The following is a 19,427-nucleotide window of genomic DNA, read 5'->3' on the forward strand; positions in this document are numbered from 1 at the left end:
TTTGATGAGCAACAGGAAGAGAAAGTTTGTATCTATTGATTCATATGGAAGTTAGAAAAATTTAGTCATCGACATTAATGTCAAAGAAGTTGTGGACGCAATTTATCGTTCAACTTCAGTAGTTGAAAATAAGTGATTTCACCAACACCATGTGGATGAGAAACTCTACAAAACTCTAGCTTGTGCTAATGTTCCTGATAAAATATTTTTGCTCTGTATCTATTCCTATGAGAGAACAAGGAGAAGATGATACTTTTCATGGAATGCCCATCAGAGAAGAGGTTAGATTTTTTGAAGATGATATTCTCTTTCTGATTTTGATCAACTACGTCAGCATGAATAACCACAATTTTACAAAGCTCTAAATATTGAGTATAAGAGAATGTGCTACTTATTTTGGTACAAGAAAGTATAAAGTTTGTAGTTCAATATTTTAGTTGGCAATAATTTTATCATACTTGTAGACTATTTTTAATTAATATTTGTAATTATAATATCTGATTTATATTTTGATTCACAATTAATGTTGAACTATAATCAATGTTATTTTTAAAAAGAAGATTGATAATTTTAAATTGTAGATTATATTTTGATTAATAATAATTTTTTAATTATCAAGATAAAATAAATAATATTATAATATATATTTACAAGTAATATAATATATTCATTTTTAATATTATTCTTATTTACATGAATTCACTCTCATAATTAATTTCAAATAAAAAATTAAGCCTTATATAGTATTAGCCCTTAGGTCGAGAAGATGGTCATAAGGTTGATCATGTGGGACTATTGGGATGACAGCTTGAATTCTAATTGAACTCTCTTTTAATGACATGAGATAGTCATAATAGATCACTAATGTGGCGATATCGCACTTTATCTCGAGAAGAATAGAGTATTTTGAACAATAATAATTATTTTTTTATTTATCTAACTAAATAGTTTAAAGAATTGATTTTATCCATCTTTCTTAACAAATACACGATAAACAGGGCATAAGAGCATCTACATAAGCTACTCCATCCAAAAATTTTATCTTAAATTTTAGATAGAGTAAATAAAAAATATTTACATCTACTCTATTTATTTCTTGAATTTAGATTTGATGAATAGTAATTCTCTAAATTTAGAGAATTAAACCTCTATCATAAAATAAAATAATATTTTTTTAATCCCTTTCCCTTTACTCATTCTTTTCAATCGCTCTCTTTCTCAAAAAAATTAAAGATAATAAAATTTTTAAAATAATTAATATAGTATATAGCTAAAAGTGTTTGTAAAGTAGAGAAAAATCTCCAATCATAACTTGAATTTTACATACAATCCCCACTCATAAAAAACTTTGTCTCCACTCCCCATGCAAAGTTTTATTTGTTTCAACTCCCTCATGCAAATATTATGACCTAATTGCCCCTCAGATTTTTTAGATACAAAAGGTTCAAAAATGAGTATAATTCCTATTAAATTCAACACTTTACACTAGAATCGAGTATATTTTCTATTAAATTGGACATATTTTCCCCCCTGTTTTATTATAATTCCTCCCTCCTAAATTCAATAATATTTAACGAAAATCTAGTATATTTTCTATCCAATTAAGTATCGTTTAAAGAAAATCTAGTATATTTTCTATCTAATTGAGTATCATTTAAAGAAAATCTAATATATTCGAGTATATTTTCTATTAAAATTGCTCTTCATATTTTTTTGTATAAATAGTCTAAAAATGAGTATAATTCCTATTAAATTCAGCATTTTAAACTAGAATTGAGTATATTTTCTATTAAATTGAGTACGACTTTTTTCCTATTTAATATAATTCCTCCTAAATTCAGCATAATTTGAAGAAAATCTAATATATTTTTCATTCAATTGAGTATCATTTAAAGAAAATCTAGTATATTTTTCATCCAATTGAGGTGGAAAAAGAATCGTACTCAATTTGATAGAAAATATACTAAATTCTAGTTTAATGTACTAAACTTAAGAGGAATTATACTCATTTTTAAACTTTTTATACTTAAAATATCAACGACAATTAGATAAGTATATTTGACTAGGAGTGGAAACAAAGATTTATTCCAATGAAGACTACATGTAAAATTATATTTGTCAATAAGAATTACATGTAAAATTTTCCAAGTAAATTATTATCTTAAATTTTAAATAATTTTAGATATATGATATGGAAATTATATGACGTTCTAAAGGACCACGTAAGGTAGTAGTAATACAATTGAGCAAATCCGGTGCTCCTACTCTTCCCCTATCTGCCGCCGCAATCCCGATGGAGGACACTTCGGCGTCGGCGTCGCGCTCGCCAACGATGAGCCCTGACCGTCTGGACGCAGATGCCTCCTTCCTCCGCCACCATGTCTCCCGCCTCAGTTCCGAGCTTTCCTCCCGTCGATCAAGGTCGTCGTCTCGTCCTGGCCACTTCCTTACCCCTTTTTGCGGCAACTTCCGTGGGATCGGCGACCGCGTCGTCACCGGCCCAGGGGAAGCATGCTTTTGATCTCGCACTCAGTGGAGGATACGTGGCGAAGACGCTGGCCAGGACGTCTGTGTACACGGTAAGCAACTCGAACAACGAGTTCATCCTCATTTCCGACTCCAGCGACAGTTTCCGGTCCCTTGGGATCCTTTGCTTCCGGCAAGAGGACGCTCAACCCTCCTCTCCCAGGTTCCTTTCCTATCTCTTCAGCCTTTAGTTTCTCCGCCTATTGATGCCATCTCTACTCCTTTTTTTTCCTTCTTATGTTAAATAGATGTGCTCGTCGGCTTAAATCTTGTAACTCTGCGTTGTACAGGTTAAGTTGCGGAAGCCCATTTGGGCAGGGGAGCAAAATTTGTACCCATCGCTCTCGACCAGGTTACTTCTGTTGCTTATTTGTTACCTTTTAATTACTCAAATAAATCTTCCCAGTCACATTGATTTGGCCATTGTAAATTTTCTTGGTGATCTTAAGATCAAGGGTAAATGATGTTGTTTGATAAAATGTGTTATAAAAAACTGTAATGTCTCTTTAAAAATCTCTCTCTATATATATTTTTTTAAAAATGTACGTCTCATTCTTTTCTTACAAAAGGGGATTATGTTCACCTCAAGCCTCTCGCAGCTCATTCTCAGATTATGTGAAAGGAGGTAAATCATGGGATCAGTTTAGCCGATCGCCAAGTTGACTAGGGAGTGAAAAGGGTTTTTTCCCAAGAACATGCGCCCGTCGGAAATTGATCTCTTGCTCCATTGTAGCAAGTCTACCACCATCTAGCCAACTAGGCATCTCATAGAAACAATGTATGTCTCATTCTTACAGATTAATCAGGGGAATAATTTCTCTATCTATTCTTTTTCACCTTTCATTTTGGATGAAATATATGTAGTTGGGAGAATGTCTTCTTGTTGTGGATATTGGAAATATTAAGTCGCCTCTATAATGTCACATAATTGAGGTCTAAGGTCAGCGATCAGTGGAAAATTGTGTTTGCCTGTGATTGTTCTAGCTATGTACTGCATCTACAATTGTGTTCCACTGCTTTTTCAACATCTGTGTGCTGTAATAGAAACTTTTTCACAATTCTGCTAATTGAGGAACTTGAATTAATTTTAACAAGTGCAGCGAACTGTTTCTTTAAATCATGTTCTTGTGATATCATTTTCAAAGGACTTGAGTTTTTTTTTTTTTTGGATTCTATGCGTAAGGACTGCTGTTTTTTTTTTTATTGCAATTTTGTCACTAATTGTACTCTACCTTTTCAGGTTACATACAGTATATTACTTATTCATTCCATGTTGTAGGTTTGTATGCTAAAGCTTGAAGTAATTGCATGTCGTTTTTTACCACATCCTCTTCAGATAAAGAATGCTCTAACAGTATGTTCTTTTATTTGTTTCCTCCGCCAACTAATATCATAGTCACACAACTTGAATTTAATATATTGTGTTTTTTTTTTTCAATCAGAATCTGTTAAAATGTGATTTCTTCTATCTTGTATACTTGAAGGGAAGAGGGACAACAGGTTGGAAAAAAGAAAAACTCATGAGGGTTGACATGGGTGCCTTTCTTTGTTTTTGTTTTATTTCTACTTCCACTCAAATTTGAACTGGAAAGAAATAGGGAATTGCATGGCCTTCCCTCCACTTCCGTTTTTTTTTTTATTTTCCTTCCAAGTAAATTACCTTTTATTCTCTTTCTTATCCTTTCCTTTTCCTCCTCCCTTTCCTTTTCAGTTTCCACCCATTTATTCACACTGTAAATTTGTATGGTTGTCAAAGTATATTTGGTGCTATTTTATTAGCCACAATAGTATAACTGACTTAATTATTCTGAGGTAGAGTCCATCGAAGCTTGTAATACTCTATTTCTTGATGGTTTATCCAACTGTTTCCTCTCATCTTGTTTTGTGTGTCCTTCCATATACTTTGAGATGTTACGAAAGTAACAGTTAATGTAGCATGAAGCCATGATCTTAATAGGTTGAAACAGGACCTTTTGGCATATATTACACACTATGCATTATGATTACCAACTTCATGTATTTGTGACCTTAAGATACTCTTCTTTTAATATTTCACTTGTAACTTATTGCAGTTGCATAAAACAATCAGGCAGACCGTGCCATCATTTTATGTCAACTCTATCTACTTTTACTTGGTGTCTAGGTAAGCATGATTTTGTCATCAACCTGAGATAAATGAACTATTGAATAGCCCATGTTTGCTTGGACAAAAAGGATGTGGAAAAGAGGCGGAAGAAAGGATGGAAGGAAAGGTTCTTCTATGTTTACTTAGAAGAAAAGCAGAGAGGGGTAGTAAAGAGATATAAATTTCCCCACATTTCCTTTCTACCCTAAACGAGACACTAAAAGGAGGGATAATCCAAAGGGATGATATGACTGGTTGGTAGGTGCTGTGATGGGTCTCCTGATTGACTGTACTTTGTGCTTATTTATCTCATCCATCCCATTTTCATAAATTTAAGTAAACACAAGGAACAATATTTTCTTTTTTACCCCTATATTTTATCCTCAAATCTCATTCCTCTATTTTCCACTCAAGTAAACACAGACTATTTTCTCTACCTCGTACATGCTAGTCATGATTAAATGGAATTATGCATCAGTTTTCCTTATTAATTATTCTTTTCCAAATGATTGTGTATAATCACCAAATCCTCAATCTATATGGTACTTATCTGTCCTTTTCTTTTCCTGAATTTATACCGATAGTGCTTCTCATTCTACTCACTAGAACATGCAAGTTTGATTATTCACTTTCAGGGGGCGTTTGGTTCTTTCCTAGGAATAGGAATCGGAATGGGAATCATTGTATTGTGGAATGGGAATGAGTATGAGCATGGATATCACTCTTAAAAGCAATGTTTGGTTAGTTGTATATCTTCTATCGGAATAAATCAAAGTTTCCTTTTTTACCTTTAAAGGAAAATAAGAGAAAAAATTAGATGTGAGAGAAAGATGAATGTGAGAGAAAAATATGATGAAAGAGAATGATGAGAGAGAAAGTATTATGAGAGAGAAAGTGTGATAAGAAAGAATGAAGAGAGAGAAAGTGTGATGAGAGAAAATGAAAAAAGAGAGTGTGATTGGAGAGAGCATGATGAGAGAAAATATGATGTAAGAGAGTATCATAGGAGAGGATGAAGAGAGAAAATAGTGAGAAAAATGAGGAGAGAGTGTGTCATGAGAGAGATTGAGGAGAGAGAAAGTATGGTGAGAGAAAAAGAGAACAGTGAATATGATGGGAGAGATTGAGGAGAGAGAAAGTATGATGAGAGAGAAAGTGTGTTGAGGAAAAAAGGAGTAAGTGTGATAAGAGAGATTGAGGAGAGAGAAAGTGTGTTGAGGAAAAAAAGGAGGAAGTGTGATAAGAGAGATTGAGGAGAGAGAAAGTGTGATGAGAAAAAAGAGAAAAGAGAGTGTGATGGGAGAGATTGAGGAGAGAGAAAGTGTGATGAGAGAGAAAGTGTGATGAGGAAAAAAAGAAGGAAGGAAGGTAAATATATTTTGATATTTGATATTAATGGAGAAAATTTTAGTTTTAAGTCAAGGGTATTTTTGGAATAAGGGAATATTTTGATTGATGAAAATAAGGTAATGACTCATTGAAGGGGAGGTACATGGGAATGAGTTATTACCCAATTTCAAGGATTCATTCCCTTATTTGTATTCCTATTCCTATAATCCAAACATTAACAATGGGAATCAATGATTCTCATTCCCATTCCCCACTCCTATTACCCTAAACCAAACGCCCCCTTAGTTCTTGTTTTTCCTAATTTCTTACTCAATAGATTCTTGTTTCTCTTTTGTCTTTCCTCATGGACTGAAAATTCATGTTTGAATTTTCAGTTACGATCTGCAGATATCTCACAGGGCTTTGATGGAGATGGAGTTCCTGTCTTTCAGGTATAGTCAGCTATCAATTCCCGTTTTATTGAAATTAATCAGTGATTACTGGCTCATATGTAGCTAAGAATGTACTTTTAAAACTGAAAATCAAATGGTTACAGAGGTTTGTTAGAAGATTTTGTAGATGTAATTGATGGTTGAAATAAAAAGTGATGAATTTTGTTTAACTGATGAATTCAAATTTCTAAACAGCATAGGGTCAAAATCAACTTTTACAACGTATGATAATACATGTTCCTTGGATGAAAAGATTTCCTTCTCTTCATTTTTTTCTGAAGGGTTATGATAACTGTCTTCATGTTCATTTGTTACATCGATGGGACTGCTCTATCTGCTTAGACTTTCTTTCTCTGCTAATTGAAGTTGTTGCATTGACAACTACGTTAGGTTCATCCACAGCATGGAATCCCTAACAATTAGTATGAAGTTTAAATCTCTTATGATGTTTCCTAATGGTGCTCAAGGCTTCTTGTCTGATTATTTCCATGTTCTGTTATTTTTGGGCAATTTATGGATAGTTAACTAGCTTGTCTTAGGACTTATTGTAATATGACATCTTTATATCTCATTGGTGAGAAGTGAGAACAATTAGTTTCTTGTGCAGTTAGACCTTTTGATTGTTAAGAAGAAAAACAAGCGTTGCTGTCCAAAATATTTTCAGAAGGTTAGCTAGTGCTGCCATTGACTGCAGAAACTACACCTAGATAAATCTGTAAAAGAAGCTTACTAAACCTATATCTTTTGCAGGAAGACATAGAAAGAGAGCTACTTATAGTTTCCAATGCATAAGGGGATCTGGATTATATCAAAATATAATGGTACAAAATTTGTCTTTTTATTTGGGGAAATTTTCACTTTGCTCTTCTGCCCCTTTCAAATATTATCCTTTTTTTATAGAATATTCTCCTGACTTTACAAACCTATGTTAGTTTCCATCCAGACCTTCTGAGTTTCAATATTGTCAAAATACTTGTAATCAACCTCAGCGAAACTCATCCGTACTCCTTTAATCAAATGGATTTGCCCTGAGAAGTGTGTCATGCATATGAATTTTCTATTCTTGTTGGTGAAATGAAGGAAACAGTCAATGCGTCAGAACTAGAGTGGGCTAGTTGTGGCATGTTATGTCCAACATAAACTAACTAATCTAACCTCTTTTGAATTTGCTAAAGAATGACCTACATTTTTTTGCCAAAGAAGAAATTCCTGATTATTATTTCTTCTACTTGCGGCAAAAGGTTTGTCATTTGGGAGCCGCTCGCATTAAGATCATTTCGTTATTTGTCTGTATGATTCCTTTGCAGCTTTCTTTGCAAAGGTGAAACTTTTTTGAAGGATTGTTCATCTCAATCAAATTTTCTAGGGCTATTCTTTTTCATAGAAACATCATGGGAAACTAAGAATAATATCTAAATGGTCATTTATGTTAACAGTAACACTTAGGCTTTTTTTCCATTGAAACCTCATTTGCAATTAATTGCAATAAAAAGTGGAATCCGTCTCCCCAGCAATCCCACACAGTCAGCCCCACGACCATATGTGAGGAGATGAATCGAGAAGTTGTAGTTGGTCACTGCGGGGGGGTTGTTCATTCGACTTTACCGAGAATCGATCCCTACCCATTGTAGTAAGTTTTGCTCCACAGTAGTCAACTCAACCCTACCTCGAGGACTTTTTTGATCACTTAAATAATATTTAATTAGTTTTAGCAAACCTCATTGATAACCAATGATAACAAAAGGTGGAATCCGTCATCCCAAGAGCTCCACACGGTCGGCCCCACGAACCTCATTGGCAACTAAGAATGATAGCTAAATGGTCATTTATGTTAACAGTAAAAAGAGTATACTGCTTCTGGAATAAAGAAAAGGAAAACAATGATTTTAGGGTCAAAAGTAGCAAGCCTTATGGTGATGTTCCATATTTTACTGTTGTTTCAAGTTCTACGCAAGCAAAAGATGAATGAAGAAGAGAATGGGCTTTCCTTCTCTCGGACAATGGTTAGTCAACTCATTCCTCTTTTCATGCAGGTGATTCCAACGGGGTGACATTAATGATGTTTTCTTACAATACACCATTGACAAAGTTCACATGGTCCTCATATGTAATGGTTAGTAAGCTTGAGTAGGAATGACGATGGGGTGGGGAATATAAAATTCTTCCCCATCCTGCCCCATCTAGCCTCTCAAATGGGGCGGAGCAATAAGATGTAAACTAAAATATGCATTTGGGACGGGCTTTTGGCGAGGTAAAAAAAAATTCTACCTTATACCTACCTTGTTTGCATATGCAACACTCTGTCCGATATATGTGGGATCTACCCTGATTATATTATGGTGCAGGCACTCACAGGGTTATGAATCACACCAGAGACACTTATGTCCCAAAATAGAAGACACCAAATTTCATGGCATCAATGGCCATTGAAAACCTAATGAAGTTGGTGGGAGGGACAAATTGATTTAGGCTGTAGATTTTTTCGATATTGAAACTCTTTACATATTATGTGAAAATGGTGAAGTGATAGTTTTGGGACAGTGACCGACAAATGAAATTTTCCCTTCTAGGCTTCTACTTATTAGTTTCCTTAATATTATGTCTGTTATATGGTCGTGTAAAGAAGCCACATGGCATATTGCAATATTCCTATGCAGGTCGGAAGTTTCGAAGACGTATTGAAAAAGATGGAGGTAAGACCATAAAGTTAGTCTTTCTGCAGCCCTCTTCGGTTAAGGTTTTGCTGTATCTAATTTCACTTCAAACTGATCACAGATAAATGACAAGAATTCTGGATGGGATGATTTGATTTTCATTCCACCTGGGAAAAGCTACACACAAAACATCAAAGAGGTGGTGATCTAACAAGCATAGATTAGGTGCTGCTGGGATCCTGAAGTGTAAGTCCCCTGTACTCGTCTCCCAACTCTTAACATACGAGCTCATTCATCGGCTATGATTTTTGGCACTCATATGGTTTTTTTTTTTAAGTGAGGGTTAGAAATTGTTCCTCGACAACAGTTTAGGGTGCTTGGGAAGTTTTTAAACGTGCCTTGAGAGTTCAAGAAAGAACAAAAGGGAATTTATAATTCAGAGGGTATCGATTGAGTAAATTACATCCTTTTCTGTTTCTTTGGTTTATGGATGCCATTATGATGATTAATTTTCTTCCTTATTTATCACAATTACATGGTTTTTTATGCAAACTTTTGGCTTCAATCTCATTTTTTCTTCTGCATAAAAGTATGTCTTCATGGCTAGCTCCCTGCACGAGAGTATTCGTATATTAGTTGGGTTGCTAATCAACAGGCTAATTTAATGAGTATCCACGAGCCATCGAAGCCATGGGCAATTTTAAGTTTTTTTTTTATTGGGATGTAGTGGCTCGAGTTTGCAATTTATATTTTCAAGAACTTTAAATTAAATGTCTGGTCATGGCCAAGCAGGATCCATGAGTCCTCTTCATGCCATGTTCTCTGGTTGACAGCATGTGGCCTTACCCTCCAATTTGGCTCACGCCCTGCCATTGTTCTGGTGATGTATCTTTTTCAAGAACTTAAAATTGTTTGGTCACCCTCCTCTCGCCATGTTCTCCGATCCAACACGGCTCAGGTCGCACCATTGTTCGGGCCGTCTCTCTCGATATCCTCGCGACTTGTCCCCTCCAATTTGTAAAGAGGGGTCAGAGGGATTTGGCACCTCATATGAGGCGTCGAGATCTCTCTTGGCTGGTAACGAGGGAATGAAGTATCGTACAACTCTGAATCCATACGCATGCAATTAATGAGGAATCGTAGGGAAGGCTGTAAGATTGGAATAACGCGTCATTTCTTTACTAAAATGCGTCCAGGGATTGATATGTTTTGACTCCATATAGATCTGTCTCAACGTGATCCCCACACCCGAAATGCAATCGACTTCCCATCATTGGACCCATCGACGTGCAGAAGACGGCCCCATAAATTAAACGTTTCCAAAACGCGACATGTGCAAATCAATTTCCAATTCGATCGTCTGCAACCTCGTCCTCGTTTCAGAATGGCTTCTAGTTCAGTAGTTCGTTTTTCTTATTCCTGGCTTTTAGTCTCTTGCGGTTGGTAGTTCGTGCTCGCCCACCCTCCTGCCACAACCGTGGACAACCGACTAGATATATACAGCCAGCGCCACCGAAAGAATTGCTAGTCACAATTCGACTTCCCAGCCATGGCCGCCAAATTTGTCGGCGGCTCTGCCACGCAGCCGTTCCTGCTGGCCGCCTCCCTCACTCTCGTCATCCTCCTATTCGTTCTCTCCGGTGCGACTCGCAATCTGCCGCTAGATTTGCTCATCCGCAGCGGCAGCTACTCGGCACTCGAACAAGGTAGTTTGTTGATCGAATTCAATACATCTTTGTGAAATTTCATGCGCTAGATTTGTTTTCTCGTGCGCCGCAGATCCCAAGAACTGCTCTTCGGAAGCAGCAGTAGCATCTACGGGGGATTCGCCGGCGAAACCGGACAAGCTCCTCGGCGGCCTCCTGAGCCCTGACTTCGAGGAAGCCTCCTGCGTGAGCCGCTACCAATCTTCCCTATTCTGGCACTCCAATCGCACACCTTCATCTTATCTCCTTCATAAGCTACGAAGCTACGAAGCCCTCCACAAAAAGTGCGGCCCCAACACGGAGCCCTTCAACCGGAGCCTCCAACAGCTCACTGCCAGCGCTGCCGCCGCCGCCGGCGGAAACTCCGAGTGCAAGTACCTTGTTTGGCTTCCGTCTGACGGCCTCGGCAACCAACTCATCGCCCTCGTTTCCACCTTCCTCTACGCCCTCCTCAATGACAGGGTCCTCCTCCTCAGCATCCCCATGGGCCTCCACGGCACCTTCTGCGAGCCATTCCCCGATAGCTCATGGGCTCTGCCGTCCGATTTCCCGATCTACAACTTGGACACCCATGACTTCTACAGCAAGTCGCCGCGCAGCTACGGCTACTTGCTCGAGAACAAGGTGGCCTCCTTGCCGCCCTACCTCTACCTCCATCTTTCCCACGACGCCAGCGACTACGACAAGACGTTTTACTGCGACGACGCGCAGCCCCTGCTACAGAACTTCGCCTGGTTGTTCCTCCGCTCGAACCAGTATTTCACGCCTGCTCTGTTCCTTATGCCCCGATACGATCAGGAGCTGTCGAAGCTGTTCCCTGAGAAAGAAACGGTGTTCCACCACTTGGGCAGGTACCTTCTTCACCCCACCAACGCCGTTTGGGGCTACGTGACGAGGTACTACGAGGCTTATTTAGCCAGCGCGAAGGATCGAGTGGGGATTCAAGTTCGAAATTTTCCCAATGCGCCTGTCAAATTCGAGCTAATGCTCGACCAAATCATCAACTGCACGATGAAAGAAGGCATCTTGCCGGAGACTCAACTGGAAGCGCCGGCGAACTCCTCGACGACACCGGCGATGGGAACGAAGCCAAAGGCTGTGCTAGTGACCAGCCTCCAGATTGGGTACTCCGATACGCTGCAGGCCATGTATTACGAGCGGGCGACGGCGACCGGCGAGGTGGTGGGCGTGTTCCAGCCGAGCCACGATGAGTTACAGCGGACGGAGCGGCAGGGGCACAACGCCAAGGCGCTGGCGGAGATTTACCTGCTGAGCTTCAGCGACACGCTGGTGACGAGCGCCTTCTCCACGTTCGGGTACGTGGCGCAGGCCCTCGGCGGGCTGCGGCCGTGGATCTTGCTGCGACCGGACAATGGCAGCGGCAAGGCGTGCCGGCGGGCGTCGTCGATGGAGCCGTGCTTCCACTTCGCGCCGACGTACGACTGCAAGGCGGGGAGGGTCGTGGACAAGGGGAAGGTGGTGCCGCACGTCCGCCACTGCGAGGATTTGAACTTCGATTGGGGCCTTAAACTCTTCGATTAGAAATGGAGGCGATAGATTAATGCAGTGAGCAATTCTTAATTATTTGTTGTTAAATGTCATAGTGAGATGGAGAATAAGAAGCATAACTCATTCATTCATGTTCTTGTTCTTAACAAAATCAATACGATCAAATCATAGAAGGGATCAATCAATTTTCAACTCGTACATATTTTTAGAAAAAAAAAATTCTCTCATCTTGGCCACTTGGTGGTTGACTACCTCCTTATTTATCTTCTTTTGGATAATTCATTAAATATTCCTAATATTTTAATCAAGATCCAATTATGTCCCTAAAATTTTTACAGAGTCATTTATGTCCCTCATGTTTTACAAAGTATCCTAAATCTATCTTCACTGTCAACTCTTCTATTTTCTCTAACAGAATCTCTCATGTGAGATACGCGTGATCATTTTCAATGCCCACCATTTTCAGTGTCACCCCCTCCTACAAGATCAAACGAGCGAGTTGAGATTCCCTGTTCCATCTCCATGTCAATCGTCGGCACTTTCTCTCCTTCTCGATTCGTATGGCCACGAGAAACAAGAAGTTCTTCAACGACATCGTGAAGCACTTCTTCATAGATCACCGCTACAAAGGTCAATCTGTTATTGTTCTTCCTCCTTTATCGCACTGGATTTTTGAGCTTGCGTCACCATCTGATTCCTCAATTTTTAGTGGTGGTTGCAAATGGGGAGGAGGAGGAGGACTTGGCAGCTATCACAGCGACGAAGCAAAGGGTGTTCTGATACGAGATGCTAGTGGTGGTCACCAACAACTTCAGCCCAAGCACAAGCTTAGCGAAGAGGGATTCGACCCAGTCTATAAGGTATTGTGGCAGAGACAATTGATGAATTGATTTAGGAGAAGATGAGTTGGGTGTTGATAAGGGTTGTGGTTGATGTGGAAGTAGGGATGGCTCGAGGATGAGCGGGAGGTGGCGGTGAAGTAGCTGGGCCGAGGGTCACAGCAGGGTACGAGGGAGTTCGAGAACAAGGCATTGCTGTTGTCACGTCATGGGTGTAGGTCCTAGTAGGCCAGCTAGAGGGGGTGAATAGTCCTGAAAAAGAATTAGAAGAATCGCATGCTTTCTAACATAGTAAGGATACAATATTAATTAAAACAAATAGCAAACATAAAAAAAGAATAACAAATAGTAAGAAGGCTAATTAATTTTACTTGATTACAACATAGATGTTTATCAATCCAAAGTAATTGAAAGCTCTACTAAAAATCTCCTTTGTGAAGATGGAGTAGCCTCTTACGGTCTTTAAAAGTTCAGAAATAACTAGGAAGATTAGTGCAATGATTGTCATTTAATTCTTATCTCTAGGAGACTTTTTATAGTCTCCTAGGATAAGTTACCGTTGCTTGGAGGCACCTCCAAAGCCATCTAGGGCACCTCCAAGTGGATAAAGTTATATTCACTTTTCAACGGTTAGCCAATGACTACTGTTCATTGGAGGCACCTCTATGGAAGCTCCAGGGTGCCTCTAAGAGAGGCACGAGGGCGCCTCCAAGAGAAGTGTGAGGGTGCTTCCAAGTGAGGCTTCCTTGCGAGGGCACCTCTAAGAGAGGCACGAGGGCACCTCCAACCATCTAGGAGGTGCCTCAATCACTGCTCATATGAGAAAGAACAACTTCAAGATGGGTGATGCTCCGGTCGTCTGTGTTGAACTAGGTAGGGCCGGCAAGAGGGAGATGATTTTATCTGTCAAAAAGTAAAACACCACATTTCTCGACCGTTCAACTCAGATTAGCAGTAATAGTATAATTAAAATAAACAACAAGAAAATGAAGGAAGAGGCGCAGGATTTACTTGGTTACAACCTAGGTGGTTGTTAATCTAAGGACAAATGAAAGCTCTAAAAATCTCTTTCGGTGAAAGCGGAGAAGCCTCTTACACTCGTTAATTGCTCAGACTATTGCTAGGAAAAGAATACTGGAGTTCTTTTTCATTTCCTAGGCTCAGGGGTCTTTTTATAGCCCCTGAAAAATCTTATCCGTGGCTTGAAGGTGCCTTCCATAGGGCTGAAAGGCGCCTCTAGCGAGGCGCCAAAGGATAATGCTTTATCCTTTGGTAACGGTTAAAATTAGCCTGGTCGAAGGCCCCTTCCATAGGACTGGAAGATGTCTTTGTATTGTTCATCGAAGGCATTTTCTAGCCATGGAAGACGCCTTCCACAGTGAAGGCGCGAAGGCGCGCGGAGGCACCTCAAAGGCGCCTTCAACTCCCTTTGAAGGCACATCCAACAGCATTTTCAACCTTCTTTTGCTCTCATATTGCTCTGATCGCCTAGGTGATGTCGACCTACCGAAATAAGGCTCACCCGAAACCAATTTTCGACCTTCTCCTCGAGCAGACTTTCTCCCAGCTTCTCGTCCCTCGGACCGCCGCATGCATCCTTCTCGTCCGCCGATGTACTCTTCCGCAGCACCTCGTCCCTCGGATGCACCGAGCCCGTCGACTCTCTCTCGTGTCGTCCTTCTCACTAGTTGCGTCTTCTGCTTGACTTCCTGTGTTGCTAAGCTCCAACACAGTTAGACACAAGGGCTAAACACTAACAGGATGTTGAACCCTGTGGTAGTTTTGATATGATCAACCAAGTTTAGGTTAGGTCCTGCTTTGTGTTTGATCCCTGTGTCTAAGTGTGCAGGAGCTTAGGAGCGTAGAAAGTCGAGCGGAAAATGCAGCTAGCGAGAAGGACGACACGGGAAGGGAGCCGACGGGCTCGGTGCATCCGAAGGACCCGGTGGGCGTGAAGAACATGCACGGTGTTCGAGGGACGTAAAGCCAGGACGGAAGACTGCTCGAGGAGAAGGTCGGGAACTAGGTTCGGGTGAGCCCTATTCCGGATGGCCGAAATCATCCAAAGAAGCCGAACTAGAGAAAGTCAACTAGAAGTTGACTTGTCAATGGTTCGGTCGACCGAACCTTCTGATTGGTCGACCGAACCCCTCTCAATCAGCAGCCAACCGCCAATGCCACATCAGAAGCTGACCGTTGGTAAAGCTGATCAGTCGACCAAATCTCCTGATCGATCGACCGAACCGAAGTTAATCCAGAGACTTAGTCGAGCAAGTTAATCGGGCCAACTCAGCTGGAGACCGTTGGCCGATTGGTCGACCGAACATAAGGATCGGTTGACCGAACCAAAGGTCGATCATCAAAGATTGCACCTGGACAGAAGACTGGGCAGGTACAGCAAGTTCAGTCGACCGAACCTGGGGATCGGTCGACCGATCCCTCTCTAGTCAAACCTAATCCCGAAGGTTCAGGTTATAGAACCCCTATATAAAGACGGTCTCGGGTAGCTATTCAGTACAACGAAATCGAACTACAATTTCTGTACTTTCATTCTAGCAATAGTTCTGTGCTTCCAAGTGTGTAAAAGGCTTCTCCGCCTTCAGAGAAGGAGATCGTTCATAGCGCTTTATTACTGCCTTGGATTAACAACCTTCTTGGTTGTAACCAAGTAAATAGCTGAGTTCTTCTTTTCTGTTCATAGTTTAGTTTTGTTTAAATTTATAACTATTGCATTTATTTGAGTTTAAATTGGTTGAGGAGGGTATAACTTTTATTTGCAGGCAATTCACCCTCCTCTTGCCGGTCCCCGCTGTACCAACAAGTGGTATCAGAGCCCAACAGCCTTAGAGGGACTAACCACCATCTGATGCACAAAGATCAAAACAATGTCCGGCGCGAACATTCATCCCCCAAAGTTCGACGGAGATTTCGCTACATGGAAGCGAAAAATAGAGGTTTTCTTTAAAACTGAATTTGATATACTTCTAATAATGAAATATGGATATGCAGCGCCGAAAGATAAGGAAGAAAACACATGGAGCAAGAAGGAGCAAGCCGATTTTGTCGCCAACGGAAAGGCTGAGTTCCACCTGCTCAGCGTTCTGCCACCTCAGGAGGTAAATCGGATCGGAAGCTACGACTCCGCGAAAGATCTCTGGGAAAAATTCCTGGAGCTTCACAAAGGTACTTCCGAAGCGAAGCTAGCAAAGCGCGACATCCTCCGGACCCAGTTGATGAACCTCCGAATGAACCAAGGCGAAAAGGTAGCGCAACTGCAAGCAAGGATCAAAGAGCTGATCACGCAACTAACCAATCTTGGAGAAGAATTAACGAACCGGGACTCGATCCGGTACGCGCTCAACGCCTTCCCGAGAACTCCCGAGTGGGCCTCCTTAGTAGATGCGTACTACATCTCTAAGGACTTCGAGGTAAGTACTCTAGAACATTTGTTTTCTACTTTTGAACTTCACGAATCTTGTGTTGCAGAGCAAAATGGAGTAGAGAAGTCTAGTCAGAACATTGCCCTAAAGGCAAGAATAAACGGTTTTGACTCCGAAGCCTCGATCGACGAATTCGAAGCGGCATTACTGGTAAGACGCTTTAATAAATTTTTTAAATCTAATAAATTTAGATCGCAGTCGAAAAAGTTTCAGCAAAAGAAAAGGGTGGTTCGTTGCTACAATTGTAAGGAAGAAGGACATATAAAAGATGACTGCCCAAAGCTGAAGAGAAAAAGTAAAGAAAAGAGTAAGAAGCCAGCTCGACCCAAACACAACCTAAAGGCCACGTGGGATGATTCATCGTCCTCCGAATCCGAAGTCGAAGAATTTTCGGGACTAGCACTAATGGCCAACCATCAGCTAGAAGAAACGTCTAGCTCAGAAATGAGCATAAATGAAGGGGGAGGAACAACAGAAGAAGAAGAAAGCTGTGATGAAGTGGGAGCGTCGCAAGACGAGGTAAGTAAGGTACGTGCCCTAAACCCTAAACAGTCCTTTCATTTTATTTAAGCTCTTTCTAAAGAATTAGATAAAGTAAAAAAAGAAAATGAATATTTGAAATCAGAAAAATGAAATTTTAAAATTAGAAATTAAAAAAATTAAAAACTGATGCTTGTTTTAAAAATATTTTTCCACATTCAAAAATAAATTTATATGGAAAATTAAATTGGTACATAAGGAAGCATCAGGGTCAACTTAGGAAAATACCAAGAAACTATGTACCCCATAAGTTTTTGACCAACCCTGTAGGTAGGAATCTTTATTGGGTTCCAAAATCTTTACTAGTTTAAATTTCTCTTTTAGTTAAAAGCTTACAGTGAGAAAATTAAACATTGAAGTTCTTTATGAAAGCTTTGTCTAAGGAAGTGGCTGTTGTTCCAATAACCAAGAAGGCCTAGTGCCTCGCCACGACCTGGAAGCTGAAATATTGAAATAAAAATGTTTAATTAAAAGAATTAAAATTTAGAATTAAATAATGCTTTGAAAAGTTTTTAAACATTTCCTTAGAAATTATTTTTTAATTCTCTAGAAAAAGTGTTTCTTGAAATTTTTACTTAGAAATTATTTTTTAAAAAAAAATATTCTGAAAATTCATTTTAACTTAGACAATTTTTTACCTAACTCAATTTTTTAACTTAGAAATTTTGTTTGTACCCCGCTTTTTGCTGTGATCAAAGGGGGAGAATAAAGATAAGTTCAGTTAGGGGGAGTTAGTTAAAAAAAAATTTTAATCTTCATGTTGCAATTCATTTTAAAGTTACAAATTTATGCCTGAATTGTTAGTTTAGTAATTTCTTTAAATTACTATATGTTTGTGTTACCCTAACCTAAACTTGGGTTGATGCACATCAAAAATGGAGAGATTGTTGAACCCCCGTGGTCGTTTTGATGTGATCAATCAAATTTAGGTTAGGTCCTGCTTTGTGTTTGATCCCTGTATCTAAGTGTGCAGAAGCTTAGGAGCGCAGGAAGTTGAGCAAAAAACACAGCTAGCGAGAAGGACGGCACGGGAAGGGAGCCGACGGGCTCGGTGCGTCCGAAGGACGAGAGAGCTGCGGAAGAGTACATCCGGTGGGCGTGAAGAACATGCGCGGTGTTCAAGGGACGTAAAACCGGGATGGAAGACTGCTCAAGGAAAAGGCCGGGAACTGGGTTCGGGTGAGCCCTATTCCGGATGGCCGAAATCACCTAAAGAAGCCGAACCAGAGCAAGTCAACTAGAAGTTGACTTGTCAATGGTTCGATCGACCGAACCCCTCTCAATCAGCAGCCAACCGTCAATGCCACGTCAGAAGCTGACCGTTGGTAAAGTTGATCGGTTGACCGAATCTCCTGATCGGTTGACCGAATCTCCTGATCGGTCAACCGAACCGAAGTTAATCCAGAGACTTAGTCGAGCAAGTTAATCGGGCCAACTCAGCTGGAGATCGTTGCCCGATCGGTCGACCGAACATAAAGATCGGTCGACCGAACCAAAGGTTGATCATCAGAGACTGCACCTGGACAGAAGACTGGGCAGGTACAGCAAGTTCGGTCGACCGAACCTGGGGATCGGTCGACCGATCCCTCTCTAGTCAAACCTGATCCCAAAGGTTCAGGTTATCTGATAAGCTCTAGAACCCCTATATAAAGGAGGTCTCGGGTAGCTATTCAGTACAACGAAATCGAACTATAATTTCTGTACTTTCATTCTAGCAATAGTTCTATGCTTCCAAGTGTGTAAAAGGCTTCTCCGCCTTCAGAGAAGGAGATCGTTCATAGCGCTTTATTACTGCCTTGGATTAACAAGCTTCTTGGTTGTAACCAAGTAAATAGCTGAGTCCTTCTTTTCTGTTCATAGTTTAGTTTTGTTTAAATTTATAACTATTGCATTTATTTGAGTTTAAATTGGTTAAGGAGGGTATAGCTTTTATTTGCAAGCAATTCACCCTCCTCTTGATGGTCCCCGCTGTACCAACAAGGGGTATCAGAGCCCAACAGCCTTAGAGGGATTAACCGTCATCTAAAGTACAAAGATCAGAACAATGGCCGGCGCGAACATTCATCCCCCAAAGTTCGACGGAGATTTCGCTATATGGAAGCGAAAAATGGAGGTTTTCTTTAAAACTGAATTTGATATACTTCTAATAATGAAATATGGATATGCAGCGCCGAAAGATAAGGAAGAAAACACATGGAGCAAGAAGGAGCAAGTCGATTTTGTCGCCAACGGAAAGGCTGAGTTCCACCTGCTCAGCGTTCTGCCACCACAGGAGGTAAATCAGATTGGAAGCTACAACTCCGCGAA

General features: G+C 40.2%; 1 protein-coding gene and 1 pseudogene across 1 annotated transcript; both read left to right on the forward strand.

Moving 5' to 3' along the window:
* The first annotated feature begins 2,232 nt into the window (after positions 1-2,232).
* LOC122042118 lies at positions 2,233-9,638 on the forward strand (annotated as a pseudogene).
* Positions 9,639-10,127: 489 nt separating this feature from the next.
* On the forward strand, positions 10,128-12,432 carry LOC122042117 (galactoside 2-alpha-L-fucosyltransferase-like). Its single transcript, XM_042602069.1, has 2 exons — positions 10,128-10,792; positions 10,866-12,432. The coding sequence occupies exons 1-2, from the start codon at positions 10,636-10,638 to the stop codon at positions 12,332-12,334; spliced, it is 1,626 nt and encodes a 541-aa protein (XP_042458003.1). The 5' UTR covers positions 10,128-10,635; the 3' UTR covers positions 12,335-12,432.
* Positions 12,433-19,427: the final 6,995 nt, after the last annotated feature.

Source organism: Zingiber officinale, chromosome 2A (genome assembly GCF_018446385.1).
Source record: "Zingiber officinale cultivar Zhangliang chromosome 2A, Zo_v1.1, whole genome shotgun sequence".
Classification (NCBI taxonomy): Eukaryota; Viridiplantae; Streptophyta; class Magnoliopsida; order Zingiberales; family Zingiberaceae; genus Zingiber; species Zingiber officinale.